This window comes from Myxocyprinus asiaticus, chromosome 34 (assembly GCF_019703515.2).
Source record: "Myxocyprinus asiaticus isolate MX2 ecotype Aquarium Trade chromosome 34, UBuf_Myxa_2, whole genome shotgun sequence".
Lineage (NCBI taxonomy): Eukaryota > Metazoa > Chordata > Actinopteri > Cypriniformes > Catostomidae > Myxocyprinus > Myxocyprinus asiaticus.
Window position 1 is genome coordinate 9,445,021 of NC_059377.1, and position 17,799 is coordinate 9,462,819.

At 40.4% G+C, this 17,799-nt stretch overlaps 1 protein-coding gene across 3 annotated transcripts in view; it reads left to right on the forward strand.

Moving 5' to 3' along the window:
* Positions 1-17,799, forward strand: part of LOC127424846 (septin-7) — a 184,737-nt gene that overhangs the window by 123,978 nt on the left and 42,960 nt on the right. For 2 of the 3 annotated variants that reach the window (XM_051670329.1, XM_051670330.1), the window contains exons 1-3: positions 4,636-4,668; positions 5,023-5,125; positions 16,632-16,738. In XM_051670329.1, coding sequence (XP_051526289.1) covers positions 4,651-4,668; positions 5,023-5,125; positions 16,632-16,738 — 228 coding nt within the window. In that variant the 5' untranslated portion in view covers positions 4,636-4,650. Of the gene's footprint in view, positions 1-4,635; positions 4,669-5,022; positions 5,126-16,631; positions 16,739-17,799 lie in introns of those variants that run through there. The other variant, XM_051670331.1, reaches the window with a different exon arrangement.

Consider the following 17,799-nt stretch of genomic DNA (forward strand, 5'->3'; position numbering starts at 1 on the left):
GCAACATATACTGCCATCCAGCACTGTCTTTTCCAGGGATGTCCCTGCATTTTCCAGCAGGACAACACCAAACCACATACTGCCCAGATTACAAGTGCATGGCTGTGTAAGCAGAGATTGCGGGTGCTAGATTGGCCTGCCTGCAGTCCTGACCATCTCCAATTGAGAATGTGTGGCGCATTATGAAGCACACCATCCGGCAATGAAGACCCCGTACAATTGTGCAGCTGAAGACCTGCATAATGGATGAATGGGGGAAAATTCCATTTTTTAAACTTAACAAACTTGTGTCTTCAGTGCCTAAATGCTTAATAAGTGTTATTAGAAGAAATGGTGATGATTCACAGTGGTAAACACTCAACTGTCCCAACTTTTTTTTTGAGCGTGTTGTAATCATCTGATTTGAAATGACTGTATATAAAAAAACAACAACAAAAAAACAATGAAATTCACAAGGTAAAACATCATATTATGTGTAGTTATAGAGCTTTCAATATAGCAATGGGTGAATATTATACTGTCCCAACTTTTTTGGAATTGGGGTTGAATAACTCAATAAGCCATTTTTTCGGCTTCATCTAATAACTGGGCTCATGATGCTGATCAGTTAAAAGATTTCAATAATTTGTGTGTGTGTCAATATTAGACTCAGTTGCCCCTGTCAAAACAAGAACTAGAGCAGAATAAATCACCTTGGATAAACGATGATATTCACATTTTAAGGAAAAAGTGCAGGAAGCAAAACATGCTGGGAAATCAAGTAAACTTCAGGATCTCTTAGTCCTCTACAGTAAGACAGTTAAAGCTGCTAGAACTGTGTATTTTTCTCCACTAATAACTGATAACTGCCATAACGCTAGGTTTTTATTTAACACAATTAATAATTTGATCAACCCCGTGTCTAGTGCTGCTTGTTGTCCGATAGACACGCTTTTGTCTTTTTTTGTTAATAATGTCTCTAACATAAGGGCATCAGTTATTCCTCTTTTACCATGTGTGGAAAATCGGCTTGTAGGGACAGTTTGTTGGATTCTTTGTCACCTATTTCAGAGCATTATCTATATAAAATTGTACAACAGTTGAAACAATCTAGTTGTCATACAGATGTTCCTTTAAGACTTTTCAAGGAAGTTATTGGGACTTTAGGTCCTTCTTTTTTTGTCTAGAGTAAATAGTTTGCTTGTGTCAGGTTGTGTCCCAGAGGAGTTAAACTGCTTCTGAAGAAACCCTCATTAAACCCTTTGGTTACAAATAACTATAGACCAATCTCAAAATTACCTTTCATCTCTAAAATAATAGAGAAAGCAGTAGATAATCAACTGTTGGAGGTAGTGAAGGATAAGTTTAAGGTTTTAGAGAATATCACTGTACAGAAACTGCCCTTCTTATGGCCCAGGTATACTTCGATTTGCGCATTCCAGATCAGCTCATGCCTGGTCGACTGCGTTGTGTTTGTGAGTATACTCTTCTGGCTGCGAGTGAATACGAACGCGTTTGATGCATGCCCACTACAACTTCTTTTTGATGAACTTTTAGTACAGTCAATAGCAGGCGCATGCATCAGCGACGTGCACAGCTGAGGACCGCATGCGCGGGTCAAGAAAATCTGTGCATCACACATACTGTGCACGGAGTGATACTTAACGCGGACACCCGAAGTATACTTTGGCCTTTAGGGTGACCAATGATTTCTTGATGGTGGAAGATGCTGGAGAATGCTCCATTTTAGTGTTGCTTGATTTAACTGCAGCGTTTGGTACAGTTGATCATTCAGTTGTAATCAAAACATTAAAGAGATGGGTGGGAATATCTGGGGTGGTTTTAGACTGGTTTGTTTCCTACTTGACAAATAGGAAATGTGTAGTGTCTGTTGAAGATGAGATGTCCTCCTCTTCAAAAATGAATTGTGGTGTCCCGCAAGGATCCCTGTTAGGGCCAAAATTGTTTTCACAATATATGCTACTGCTTGGTTAATTTTCATTGCTATGCAGATGACCTGCAGTTGTATTTGTTGTTCAATCCCAATGATCTGAGTAATTGAAATGTTCTTTAAGAGTGCATAGCAGATATAAATTGGTTGGCATGTAATTTCCCATATAAATTTGATGACATGTAAAATCGTCCCATTCTGTGGAGATTTCGTTCTCCATTTGGGGTTTTCCTGGGTCAAAAATGATTGAGTAGCATGAGTGATCCCGCTCTGAGCTCTCCCGTCTCTGGAGCAGAAATATCAGAAATCCTGCTGGATTCGTGTGCACTTCGGAGCGCCAAAGAAAGAGGGTGCCACAGTCATGTGAAGCATTCGCGTGTCAGATGAGAAGAATAATTAGCACCTTTAAAGCACCAAATGCACAATGAAGATCATTAAATTTGCTTGGGTGGTCACAGAAAAATGTTCGATGCCAGAAAACCCTGTCAGTGTTTCTTCAATTCTCAGTCTCACGTGAAGCCATGCTCACTGATAGATAAAGCCCACGCTGCATACATGGATATTTACATACTGCAATATACATGATATAGCAAAATCTCTATCGGTTGACACTTTATATCGTAACTACGATTTATAACGTCATATCGCCCAGCCCTAGGCATTACTTGGGTTGTCGCCTGAATATTTAGCAGAACTTTTAAGACCTTATGAAACAGTTAGGCCTCTTAGATCTTCTTGTCATTAGGTGATAGAGCGTTTGTAGTGAAGGCCCAAGGATTATGGAACAGCCTGCCCATGGACATTAGATCTGCTGAATCTGTGACTGTTTTTAAGTCTCGTTTAAAACTCATTTGTATAGACTGGCTTTTATTACTATATGAATTTGTTGGGTTTTATTGTATGTGTTTTTGATTTTATGTTTTGTGAAGCACCTATATAAATAAAATCATTATTATTATTATTATTATATACACACTGTCTCTACATGTGTATTAATTATTGCTCCTGGAAGGGCCACTCTTGATAAGCTTCAAGTCATCGTGTGACCTTTTGAAGTTACTATGGTGATTAACAATACATTTTGAAGTGAAAAGCAGACTTTTATAATTCCAGAAGGTTAGTATATTAAATTTATTTCATTTAATACAACCGACCGACTAGTTGATTAAGAAAATTGGTGGTTTTGCACATCCCTAATTAGCTAATGTAACTTTGCAACAAAGATGAAAATTGGAATTCCATGTCATTTCTGTACGGCTTGTTCTGAAGTTCATCTGAGACATTTTTTGTTGAAGTAGCTAAAAAACAATCAATGTCACAATCCAAAGTAACCGGCACCGTAATAGGCCGTTTTAATGTAAGGGGAACATTGCAATCATCATAGAAGAGTACCATTCCAATCATCAGAGGAAGCAAGAATTTTTTCTGTGGACCAAACAGTTCAAATGTTATGTGCAACAGTAAAGTGAATGTTTGAACTGGTGGTGGCGCTATGGAGTTTGGCCAGGGACCCCAAACTTGGTCAAGGGGCTATTAGTTCCAGCCCCTATCAGTGTGCCAAATAACATCATTTTCCTATGTAAGGTTCATAGTGCTACCTTAAACTCCTGTTGGGGAAAAAGAGGAAGATGACCAATAAGAATAGGCTACTTGCAAGCAGCAGTGATCAGGGACAAGCCCTGCAACTATTCAGTAAGCACAATACAAAAAGCTTCAGTACAACAAAAATTCAACTGTAAGACTTGGCTACATGGGGATCAAACCCCGAACCTTTGGAACTATTGTCCAGAAATGTACACACTGCACCACTCAGTTGACATGTCTCACTGATGGCAAAGAGACATGCCAAGTTTAGAGTCGGCACACAAAATTGTGGAACATGATGTCGATGATGCATGCCAATTTTTTTTTTAATCATACAAAGCATTCAAAAGATACATTACTTTTGAATAGAATTTAAAATGGCATAGAGGCAATATGGCTGATGTCGGGAAAAGCTCATGATTTGAGCTTAGGTCTGTATATAAAGGTTCATAATACTTAAATATCAATTCGCCTATGGAAAATTAAATTTAGATTTTTTTACTTTCATATTGTTGGGCTCAAATATATCAAAATTATGATGGTAGATAGCAGAGACCTGTATAATCTAACAGGGGGAATGGATAATTACTGTATCTAAAATGTGTCCTTACTAAAATGTAGCAAAAAATGGCCCCTTATTAAAGAATAAGTTCATTTCTGACAATGTTGTGCAGCATTTGACAAACACTACAGGCAGTGCATTTTTGTATTTATGGGGACAAAAGCAGGTTGATATTAACAGAGCCTTGTGTGTGAGAGAGACGTGTGTCATTTCTAGTTTCTGACTCGGACTGAGACGGATGTTAATACCAGGTGTAAACCAGGCTGGAGAGTCACTTGTGGCCTCACAGATTTGGAGAATGCAATAACTATCAAAGACCGTGCAGTTGCTCATTGTGTTATCATTGTGGGTTTGATTGACAGCTGAGATTGAGCGGTCAGATCCCGTCGCCTTAGTGAAAATCTTTGAGGATCACAAGGAAACAATTATAGAAGTAAAGCTCTTCATGAACTTGAGCTGATATCCTAATCTCATTCTCTTTCTCTTTTGGTTCTGGTTGCATCTGTTGCCTGGTGGAATCTGGTCATCTCTTCATCACTGTCCATCTATTCATCTGTGGAACAACATAACCTGAATGCTCTCCAAAGTAGCAGTAAGTATGCATGCAATCATTTCAAACACCTCAACAGCATTTTTATGACTTTTGTTGCACCTAATATAGGTATAGGTTTAGAAATGATCAAACTTCTGTATGTTACTCATCCCGCTCTGTTCGCATTTAGACTAATATTGAAGGAGAGGGGTGCAGTTGCCAATTGCTTTAGTCTAACCAGGTTACTATGCATTAGTTTGAAAATGTTTTCTCTGTTTTCAAAGGCTTTTCTTTTAACAGTATGTTCGTCTAGTCATGGAGCATGGCCACCTACATGTTTCTCATTTGTAGTGTTTTGTCAGACAGACGTGCCAGATGCTAAAGTCATTGACTGTGTTTGGTTTTGGTCTACAGCAACAGAAGAACCTTGAGGGGTACGTGGGGTTCGCCAACCTCCCCAACCAAGTGTACAGAAAGTCTGTGAAGAGAGGCTTCGAGTTTACTCTTATGGTTGTTGGTGAGTAACTTCTATCATGTTTATTCCACTGCTGCCCACTGAATTCCTCTCTTTCCCTCTGGCAAATACCAGCTCATTTGTCATTTGCAGGACTGATAACCAAATAGCCTTAAACAAGCCTTTTGGAAGCTCAAACTTTTTTTTTGTCTAACTTTTGATAGACATTTTAAAGGAATAGTTTTTCAACTAATTCCATTTTGTTTTCATATGACAAAAAACAACAACAACAAAACAGAGATGATCTCTTTAGACCCCCAAGACTGTGAAGTTTAAAAAATATATATTTTTATTTAAAAGTCATACAGACATTGTTTGAAAATGCACGTTTTGTTCAGGTCTTTTGGTGTAACCCTGAAACAACATCTTGATATTCTTGACTCAAACATTCATGATATTTGTGAAAAAAATAAATAAATTTCACCTTGAAAAATATGTTTGAAAACTTTCTTGAAATTAATGAAGCTCACTCTTCATATGTGCACATTGCACATATTTTCAATGTGCAAGGAAAGTATTTAATACATTTATACTTAATGGTTATACCACATGACATTTAAGTCATTAACACTATTTGTTATTTTTTGTAGAAAAAGATATAAATGTTTCTCAGAAATTTGTGAAACCAACATTGACTCAAAAATGTTATTTCTGTGAACTTAAAACTGCATGTTTTAAACTAGATTTCTAATTTTTTATCACCTTGGACAACCTAATTTGTCAATGACCCACCTGTTGAAGAATCAAAGAATCATTTCATAGAAAAAAAAAAAGGGGGAGTTGGGTTGTCAAGCTCCTAAATGTAACAATAAAATGCACCATAAAGTATCATAAAAGTAGTCCATTTGACTTCTGCACTTTATTCACTTTTGTACTTGTGTTTATTGCATTTTTGGAGCTTGACACCCCATTTTTATTTCTGTTGTATGTTGAAAAATATTCTGTAGATATTCTGCTAAGCATCTTTATTGTTCCACGGAAGAAAGTCATGTGTGTTTGGAACAGAATGAGGGTGAGTAAATGAAGAAAACATTTTCATTTGTGTGAACTATTCCTTTAAAAACATATTGTCTCTTGAATTTTGCAACATATGGAGCAAAGCTTGAGAGTAAAATGTTGATGAAAGTGCTATGTTTAGGGATGGTGGGGGTCGGGGGGTGGGGGGGGTGACCCAACATGTAGCGGTATGTGGATTATACACTCTCATGTGTCTAGCAGTATAGAGTTTCACACGGACAGCTTCATGCCAGGCACTGGCAGCTGTCTGCTAAAATGCATTAGCGATGGATTTCACAGAGCAGAACAGAGCGAGGGAGCAGAGCTCGAAGAAACGCACTTTTAAAACAAATGTGCTTCCCATTTCTTGACGGAGCCGGGGTTTTTCCCCCTCCTTTGGAATGTGTGTGTGTGTGTCCTAACGCTGGCCTAGCGGGTAGGAAGTTTCCTGTAATCTCATTCATTCAGCTTGTCCTGAAGGCTCGTATCTACCTCCACTTTCAGCCCTACACACATTCCAACCACAACATAACCTGAATCTGACACCTACTGGGGTCACCTTGTGTCCTGCACACTCCAGATGTAATCCAGAGCAGAAGCTGCATTGGGAAGGACTGAAATGTCAGTATTCCACAGTTCCAGCTCCACAGGGTTTGGGAGGAGTGTTTGTGTTGCTACGCCCTGGAGTTTCCCCACTCTGCTTCATGTTAGGCAGGAAACTGGCTTTTAGATGCCAATTTTCTATACAGCATGTAATAAGAATCACAGAGTAATTGAAAAAGTGCAGCGACTGTCAAACATAACCAGCTCTCTCTATCTTTTTTGAGCTTTTGGCTGATAAAAAGGGAGTTTACACTCCCCAAACAATCTGCAACATTAAGCAATTTGACTTTCGGTACCGTTAACGGTTCTTGAATGTGCATTCAACCATGCTGACAGTGTTTCCTGCTACCGTTCAGTGGCACTGTAACACCACTACTGAATCAGCAGCACAAAACATACAACGCGGCCAGTGTAGTCTGATTCCCAAATGATTGACTCTTGTGAGTTGGTTCTTTTGAATCTACAGCATGAAACATACAGCGCGACCAGTGTAGTCTGATTCCCAAATGATTGACTCTTGTGAGTTGGTTCTTTTGAATCTACAGCATGAAACATACAGCGCGACCAGTGTAGTCTGATTCCCAAAAGAATGACTCTTGTGAGTTGGTTCTTTTGAATCTACAGCATGAAACATACAGCGCAACCAGTGTAGCCTGATTCCCAAATGAATGACTCTTGTGAGTTGGTTCTTTTGAATCTACATCGTGAAACATACAGCGCGACCAGTGTATTCTGATTCCCCAATGAATGACTCTTGTGAGCTGGTTCTTTTGAATCTACTGCGGAAAACATACAACGTGACCAGTGTTGCTGATTCCCGTATGAATGACTCCTATGAACCGGTTCTTTTAATTCTACTGCACAAAACTAAATAGCGCAGCCAGTGTTGTCTGATCCCCAAAAGAATGACTTTTGTGAGCCAGTTCTATTGAATCTACTACGTGAAACATACAGCGTGACCGGTGTAGTCTGATTCCCAAATGAATGACTCTTATGAGCTGTTTTTTTTTTTTTATCTACACCGCAAAACATACACCGCTTCCTCCTGAAGGAATGACTCCCAATCTTTTTAGTGGATGAAAAACTTACTGTATCGCAAGTTATTTATTTAGTCATGTCCGTCTTGAAATGAACTTTTGATTTCAGAGTTATACGTGGATGGTTGTTGATATGACAATGTGTAGTTAAAGATACACAATCACATTATGAGTTTTGATGTATTTAGTGGAAATGTATACAAATTAATGATAAAATATCTTAATAAAAAGTCTTTGGAAAAGGACCATTTCCAACAATCTGTTCTGTTAAAATAATGAAATGATAAATCATAATTTGATTAAAGGTTGCTGAGGGCAGTAAATCCAATAAGAATGGCAATACTTATTTCCTAATATTTACTCAACCATTGACTAGATGTTTAAATAGCATATTGTGTAAAATACACTTTCACAAAATAATTTTGTTGTAATGAATGGTATTATAATTCAATAAAACATTGCTACAACATTTTTTGTTTGCTTGTTTAGTTTTGTAGTTATGACCAATTTTGGGGGTAGGGGGAAAATTCTGCAGCAAACAATGCCTTGCAGTTGAGCTTTAGATTCAGTTAAAGGAGAAGTCGACATACAGTTCTCCATCTTCCAACTGGCCCACTCTCTTTCCCACGTTCTGTTTATATCCATGCAAGTGAAAGTTCTTCGGATGAGTTTGTGGTAAATTCTCTCTCCCTCCCTGCAAAGGCCCGAGCTTTTCCTGCTTCCAGCTCCCCCCCACCCCAATCATGCGATGGTTTAAACAGCTGTGGGATATTTCCTTTAAAGGAAGTGAGCTGGACTCTCACCGATCCGCCTGCTGTGGTTTGTTCTGAGCGGGGCGGCTGTGCTCCACTGGCAGTGACTTGCACTTGGTTTGATTGCAACAGCATAGTAGTATTTTACTGTGTTTTGAGCAGGTCTGTTGTGAAATACTGAAGGTTAAATGGATGCTTGTTGTGTGTAATGTGTTTTTTTTTTTTTTTTTTTTTTTTTAAACAAAGGATTTGAAACCGAACAAACAGTGAGTCTGAGTTTCGTAATGCAATGAGACAGGGCGGGTTGCAGATACCACTGTTTTGCATTTTTGGGCAGCTGACAGGAAAGCCATGATCTGTCATCATTGCTGAAACTGGCAGAATTAAATGAAGGACTCTATAAAACTCTTGCTCACAGTTGTGATTCAGAGCCTCACTACTTCTAGGGATAGTTCACAAAACAAATGCAATTCTGTCATTATTTACTCACTCTAATGCCATTCCAACGGCTTTATTTGTTCTGTGGAACACTAAAGAAGAAATATTGTTAAATATCCAGAGTGCTCTTTCATAATGTGGTCTGGGGCTGTGATTCTCTAAAAGTGACACAAAAGAAGGCATGCAGATTTTTGGCCAATATGGATTAACCAAAAAAAATATACATACAGTGGCAAGAAAAAGTATGTGAACCCTTTGGAATCACCTGCGTTTATGTATAAATTTGTCTTAAAATCTAGTTTGATCTTCATCTAAGTTACAATAATGAACAAACACAATCTGTTTAACTAATAACACAAATTATTGCATTGTTCTTGTACATAATGAATACATCATTCAAACATTCACAGTGTAGGTTGGAAAAAGTGTGTGAACCCCTAGGCTAATGACGTCAACAAAAGCTAATTAGAATCAGGAGTTGGCAAACCTGACATCCAATTAATGAAACGAGATTTTGGGGGAGGCCTGGGTAGCTCAGTAAGTAAAGACGCTGACTACCACACCTGGAGTCCAAGTTCGAATCCAGGGCGTGCTGAGTGACTCCAGTCAGGTTTCCTAAGCAACCAGTTGGCCCGGTTGCTAGGGTGGGTAGAGTCACGTTGGGTTAACCTCCTCGTGGTTGCTATAATGTGGTTCTCGCTCTCGGTGGGGCACGTGGTGAGTTGTGCGTGGATGCCACGGAGAATAGCGTGAAGCCTCCACATGCGCTAGGTCTCCGCAGTAATGCGCTCAACAAGCCACGTGATAAGATGCGTGGATTGACGGTCTCAGACGCGGAGGCAACTGAGATTCGTTCTCCGCCACCACGAGGACTTAGAGCGCACTGGGAACTGGGCATGCCAGATTAGGGAGAAAACAGGAGAAAATCCAAAAAAAAATTATAATAATTTAATGAAATTGGAGGTATGCGTTAGAGCTACTTTGACTTATAAAAAGCACTCAGACATTTTGAGTTTGCTATTCACAAGAAGCATCTGCTGACGTAAACCATGCCTCACAAAAAAGAGATCTCAGAAGACCTACGATCAAGAACTGTTGCTTTGCATAATGCTGGAAAAAGTTATCTCGAAGAGCTTAAATATTCATCTGTCCACAGTCAGACAAATTGTCTATAAATGGTGACGATTTAGTACTGTGGCTACTCTCCCTAGAAGTGGCTGTCCAGCCAAGATGACTCAAAAGGTACACCACAGAATGCTGAATAAGGTACGAAAGAAGTAGAGTGGCAGCTAAAGACTTCAAGGAAGGAATCATTGGAACTGGTTAACATCTCTGTTCATGAGTCTACTATATGGAAGACATAGCAGGACACCACGAAGGAAGCCACTGCTTTCCAACAAAAACATTGCTGCGCACCTGAAGTTTGCCAAAGACCACCTTGACACTCCACTACACTTCTGGTTGAACTATTCAACTAAGGTTGAATCATTTGGGAAGAACACGCAGCACTATGTATGGTGTAAAAAATGGCACCACATACCAACTTGAAAATATCCTCCCAGCGGTGAAGTATGGTGGAGGTAGCATCTTGATTTGGGGCTGCTTTGCTGTTTCGCTGCTTCGGGGCCTGGACCACTTGTCATCATCGAGGGAAAAATGAATTCCCAAGTTTATCAAGATATCCTACAGGATAATGTCAGGGTGGCTGTGTGCCAGCTGAAGCTCAGTAGAAGTTGCGTGATGCAGCAGGACAATGACCCTAAACATTGAAGTAAATCCACTACAGAATGGCTTAAAAAAAAAGAAATTCCACCTTTTGGAGTGGCCCAGTCAGAGCCCAGACCAAAACCTAATAGAGATGCTCTGGAATGACCTTGAGAGCCGTTCACACCAGACATCCCAAGAATATGGCTGAGCTGAAGCAGTTCTGTAAGGAAGAATGGTCCAAAATTCCTTCTGAACATTGTGCAAATCTAATCCACAGCTCCCGGAAATGCTTGTTTGAGATTATTCCTGCCAAAGGATCATCCAATTATTAAATCCAAGGGTTCTCTTACTTTTTCCACAGTGCTTTGAATGTTTAATGGGATGTTTAACAGGATGTTTAATAAAGACATGAAAGATTATAATTGTTTGTGTGTTTTTAGCTTAAGCATATTGTCTTAGTCCAATTAATGCAAAAAACTAGCTAATTACAATGGGTTCACATTCTTGTTCTTGCCACTGTACATGTATAGCTATTTTGCCACACACCCACCATATTTTGCCATCAGATTATTGTTTTGATTAGGAATTGGATGTTTTAAAAATGTACAAAAGTGGGGGCCTGGGTAGCTCAGCGAGTATTGACACTGACTACCACCCCTAGAGTCGCGAGTTAGAATCCAGGGTGTGTTGAGTGACTCTAGCCAGTTCTCCTAAGCAACCAAATTGGCCCGGTTGCTTGGGAGGGTAGAGTCACATGGGGTAACCTCCTTCTGGTCGCGATTAGTGGTTCTCATTCTCAATGGGGTGCATGGTAAGTTGTGCATGGATTGCGGAGAGTAACCTGAGCCTCCACATGCTGTGAGTCTCTGTGGTGTCATGCACAACGAGCCATGTGATAAGATGCGCAGATTGACTGTCTCAGAAGCGGAGGCAACTGAGACTTGTCCTCCGCCACCCGGATTGAGGTGAGTAACTGCGCCACCACGAGGACCTACTATGTAGTGGGAATTGGGCATTCCAAATTGCTTACAAAAGCTATTTGACCCACTGTGCTTAAGATTTTCAGCAAATACCGAAAGACTGAAAAGCATAAATCTTAGTCTGTTTCTCACGCATAGTTGGAAGACATGAAATCACCATTTACTTTCATAAGACAAAGAGCAGCATGAACAATCTGCTATACTTCTCCTTTTTTGTTTTTCACGGAAGAAGTTATACAGGTTTGGAATGATGTGAGTAAATGATGAAAGAATTTTCATTTTTGGGTGAACTATTCCAGTTTATACAAATGAGTTTCCTCGCACAGCTGCAAGTTACGGTGCTTCTGCATTATATGTGAATTTTATGCAGCAATGAAATTCTCTCTGGTCGACCTGCATTCAGTATCATGTGTCATACTGCAGCAACTCAACCATCATGAGTCACTCAGCTGCACTGGTTTCACTTCAAAGACGCAGCAGAAAGGCAGCACAGCTTGCCACTTGCTGTCTACTTTTATTGTTTCCCTAATTCATAATGACACTTTTAAGAAGACTGTATTTTGCCCCCTGTTTTCAAAGAACACATTCTGTGAGCCGCATTTTCTTTGACTCAAAGAAAAGGTTTTGCATCTCTCCAGGCCATGAGTGGAAGACGTTTTTGTTGTGATAGTGAGGTCACTGTTAATCTGCCCTCATGGAAAATATTTAGGATTTGAAAGAATCATTGTGTTCCCCATGTTGTATTTTAGTGGATGAATGCAAGGAATATTCTACTTATGTGGTGCCACATGGAGTTCTGGAGATAAAAATAAATATTTTAGAGAATTATAATTATGTACGGGTGTTTCTTTAACTTTGGGCCCTTTTAGCACTGTAGATTTCTAGTAAGTTAAGTCTCATTTAAACTTTTTTCACACTCCACCCTCTATTTCTACTAACAATGTCTAACAGTGACTACATTTACATGGACACCAGAATGCCGCTTATTGCGAGAAAGTGGCATACTATGAGAAATCAGTGTTCTGATTTACATGCATTGTATCAGCGGCGTACACTTTACTCCTGTATGCATGCAGCTCGGTCAGTAAGCAGCTTTCTCCACAGCAATGTAATTTACCCACAGTGCTTGTGTAAATAACAAACATGATATCCGGTACACGGTATTTTTTATTCCCAGATGCTTTGCTTTATTTTCAGATACTCCAGAGTTGTTGCTGTGTTTGTTTCCTTAACTTTCCATCGCGATATGCAGCGGAATTGCGCTGCAATAGTAGGATTTCCCCTCTTACATAAAATTCCGGGATTCCCCCAATGTACGAGCGCACATACCTGAACGTGAGGGACTGTCTATATTTTACATAGGTGTTTATAAATGTGTATGTGCTTTTCCCACTGAACTCTCAGAAATGTTGAATTCTTTTCCACTTTGTTTACTTGTTGTTGAGCTCCGGTCTGTTCACGCACATGCGCACTCTTCAAAAATCTGTTAGAATGCCACTTATGTGTTTACTTGGCCACATTAAGCAAACGGCGCTTTCTGCAAAAATCCTGGAATAACCCGCAAGACGCGGAGAACACATTTAGTGCTTGGCGAGTGTTCATTTTGGGAGACATAAATTAGTCTTATTATTAGTATATTCACATTGCTCTTTTCCATATAATGAAAGCAAATGATTGCAGACACTGCTGAGCTCCAAAAACGACAAAAAAAAAAGACATAATTGTAGTCCATCTGACTTTTGTGCAGTATTCCAAGTATTCTGAAGCCATATGTTAGCATTGTGTGAGAAACAGACCAAAAAAAAAGTGGAAAGGTTTCTGTTGCGATGGTGAGGTCAGTGTTGTTCTACCCTTTGAAAAATATTTAGGATTTGAAAGAGAGTTTTCTTTGTTGAAAGGTTCTCTCCCTGTTTTGAAGTGTGCAGTGGCTGGTTCTTCAGCTGGCTGTGTAAGTGGCACAGGGTTGGGCACTTGTTAAAGGTCAGGAGAGAAGCCTAGCGCTGCTCTGTGCCAGCATGCACCCAGTTTCCTTCACACTGTCCTCTTTGTTTCAGGTCTTACAGAAACCACTTTGCCTAACATCCAGTTGACAGATCGCTCTCGGATGCTTGGAGGAATTGTTCTGTGAAAATGTCACTTGTTGTTTGTTGGAGACATGCATTGTGGGAGAGCATTGGAAGTTTGTGGAAATCAAATGTCAGCAATACTTTTGTTTAGTATGAACTGGGAGCAAATAATATTATTCTAATAAGTTACCTAATATTTTTTAGATGCCAGCTACAATTGCCTAGCATGCAGGCAGGGAACGACCCCATATAAGTTCATGTCAAAGCTGGTCAAATTAGGCCACTCCTTCAGGCTGATTTCCTGTTTTCTGAGTTAAGTTATAGGAAACTTCTGGGTCCAATACAAGTTATGCTCAATTGACAGCATTTGTGTTATAATGTTAATTACCACAAAAAATAATTTTGACTTGTCTCTCCTTTTAAAAAAATAAATAAGAAGCAAATATAGAGGTTACAGTGAGACACTTGCAATGAAGTGAATGGGGCCCATTTTTGGGGGGTTTAAATGCAGTTACATTAATTGTTCTGTTAAAAGTTGAGTGTTATTTCAGCTGTAAAGTTGTTTAAATAGTAATTTTTAGGGTTGATGGCGTTACGTAGTCATGGCAGCAAAGTTGTAAAAATGGATATAACTTTACACAGAAAAGGTTAGTAAGTGATTTTATCACACTAAAATGTTAGCACACATTGTTTACATCTTGTGGCTATACTTTTGAAACGGTGAGTATTTTATCTTTTACAGATTGGCCCCATTCAATTCCATTGTAATTTGCCTGACTGGCCGTGTTTCCAGTGCTAGTTGCTTTCACACTGTCTCTTCCGGGGCTTCATCGTGCCACCTCAGGGCTTTCTCGGGGCCCTTGGGCCAAACAAGGCCAACTGGAAATTGAGGCGGTGTCAATGTCAAAGTCGGAGTTTCGTTGAACTTGCCAGGTTGTGTATACAGCGCACAACAGTACAGGATCGGGAAAAATTACAAAATTGCGGGTACAGTACAAATTTGTTAAAACGCACAATGGTCAAAGCGGTCCCAAAGAAAGAACTTCCCATGGTTCGAGATCATGGACTGTGTGCTGAGACATCGTTCCACTGTTAGTGGAGAGACCACTCAGGACACCATGGCAGTTACAGTCGCTGAGTTGTCAACACTAACTTATCTTGCTAGCTAATGTTTACAAACAATGTAAAGTCTATATTCTAGTTAACTAGTGAACATGCTTGTGGGCAGAGTGTGTGATGTTGGCACCATGGTGGTGTGTTAAAGCTGGTTTTTAGGGCAACACTGCAGGGTTATTGGCATGATGGTGGAAAAGCGGCTCGAGCTCCGAAGCTATTGGCCCCGGCTGGCCAGATGATAGCCCTGGCTCACACTGGCCCGATAGTGGAAAAGTGGCTACTGTAACCCAGTTTTTGCTTTTTTTTTTTTATGTAAGAGGGACAAATCAAAATTATTTTTTTTTATTTTTTTTTTGATAACCATCATTATACCACAAATGCTGTCGATTTGGCTTCACTTACATTTAACCTGGAAAATTCCTTCAGGCATTGAGAGTTTGATAGATCTGCAGTGATAAGTAGGCCCATGCAGAATCAGCCCACTTTTATGCACATTTTCTGTGCTAATTGTGAGGGGAAATCTGCGGAATAGAAATTTTTACATTTTCTAAAGAAAATGTGAGTGGTGCTTGCCCATCCAAAACTCACTGCCACGATACTAGTGTGTTGCTGAGTGGTTACAATACAGTTTCTTGCTGATCCAAATCAAAAGAGCCCCTCCCCAAGTCTCCATGATATTCTATACCATTGAGATGGCTTTGGCCCCTCCAGTGTAAGTCTGTGGGATTTTTAAAATTATTATTATTATTTTTTATTTTTGCAAGGCATAAAACGCAAGTAAGATGTCTTAGAAAAGTATGGTTATAGCACATCTTTCCCCTACAAGCCACATAATTTGAGGTATCATTAGCCGCGTTTCCCCTATCGGGCCAAATGTGGGCATGCTACTGTGTGCCAGGGCCAGTTGTGTTCCCATTGTCACTTCCGGGACACCATCATGCATCCTCGGTGCTTCTTCGGGGCCAAGCCAGAGAAGAACAACTGGGGATTGAGGCAGGGTCAGTGTCAAAGTGGAGTTTCACTGAGTCAGGTCAGAGGTTTCAGCACCAAGATACTCATTTCCCAATTTTTCATATCTAGCTACCAGCTTACCTCAATAGATCAACAGAGAATGGAGACTCGTCAGTACTGGTCAGTAGACAAAATCAGGGCTCTTCTGAATATTTGATGAAAATGCTCAACGTCAGAGCGATAGCGACTGCCGAAAACGAAGACGCGAGTAATTATGTTGTCGCCGAACTTGCCAAGTTGTGTATCCAGCGGACAACGGTACAGTTGTACACAGAAAAAATTGTGTACACGGTACAAATTTGTGTTCATTTGGAGGGCTAGCTAGTCTCCAGAGTCTGATACCTCAGCTTGAGCTTCCCTCTTGCTTCTGAAATGGGTGGGGTGTGTGACGTTGGCACCAGGGTGGCGTATTCAGGGCAGGTTTTAGGCCAACACTGTGGGACTATTGGCCCGATGGGAGGAGTGGAGATCGATTTTGGTCTCGTGGCTCAAGGTCCAAGGCTATTGGCCCCGGCTGACCAGTTTATAGCCCTGGCTCGCTCTGGCCTGATAGTGGAAACGTGGCTATTCATGTCCATAGCACAACTGGTGTCGTAGGATTGAGAAATACATAGTAATATTGATCACCAGTTAGCCAAAATATTAAAAAAAACAAACATGCAAGGAGTGGGGAATGTGTAGGACTTTATAAATTAGAGCTTTCTGCACATTCTGTGTAGGCCTAATCACAAGACGCCAACAGACCTTATAAGTGAGACATGTCTTGAAATCTCTGACGTAATCTCTCCATCTTTATTCTGCAGGGGAATCAGGTTTGGGGAAGTCGACACTCATCAACTCTTTGTTCCTGACAGACTTGTATTCTCCAGAGTATCCCGGACCCTCTCACAGAATCAAGAAGACTGTTCAGGTAAGATCAGCTCCTCTTAGGGATGTATTTGTTTCTTACGTTACTGTATGTTCACAATAGAGGTTTTTAAAGCTTGGTTTGTAGCAGCTGGATCACATATGCTTTAGTTTGCCACAAGTAAGTTCGATCTTTTTTTTTTTTTTTTTTACCCAATTTGGAATGCCCAATTCCCAATGCGCTTAAGTCCTCTTAGTCGCATAGTGATTCGCCTCAGTCCGGGTGGTGGAGGATGAATCCCAGTTGCCTCCGCATCTGAGACCATCAACCCACGCATCTAATCACGTGGCTTGTTGAGCGCGTTGCCACGGAGACATAGCGCGTGTGGAGGCTTCATGCCATCCACCGCGGCATCCACGCTCAACTCACCATGTGCCCCACCGAGAACGAACCACATTATAGTGACCACGAGGAGGTTACCCCATGTGACTCTACCCTCCCTAGCAACCGGGCCAATTTGGTTGCTTAGGAGACCTGGCTGGAGTCACTCAGCACACCCTGGGATTCGAACTAGCGAACTCCAGAGGTGGTAGCCAGTGTCTTTTTACTACTGATCTACCCAGACCCCTGTAAGTTCGATCTCTTGAAGAGTCAGCAGTATTCCAGTATTGGCCTAATATCAAAAAGTTTATTTAGAAGGCCAGTAACACTCATGCTGAAGACTACTTCTCATTTATCGAAAGCAGTGCTACTTATAGACAGGTTTTTTTTGTTTAGTTTTTTTTTGTGGTGATTGTCATCGTGCAACCACTACTGCAGTAATCACAAACATGTCTTATCTTTTTAATAAAGAGCAGGGTTGTAAATGTGTCAACCGGTAGAGATTTGGCTACAACGTTTATACTGTAGTATATCCACGTCGCAATTTTTTTTTCTTTTTATACATTTGTAAAAGGGTCCCTGAGATATCTAAAATTGAGTTACCCTGATCTGAATAAAAGGGCTTGTTGTGACTTGGCTTGCAGCTGAATAACCAAACTGTGTCTGTCAACACCTGCCAATCAAGCCACTGTTAGAACTGGATTGACAGGCGTTGTCAGTCACTGTCAGTAGTAGCATCAGAC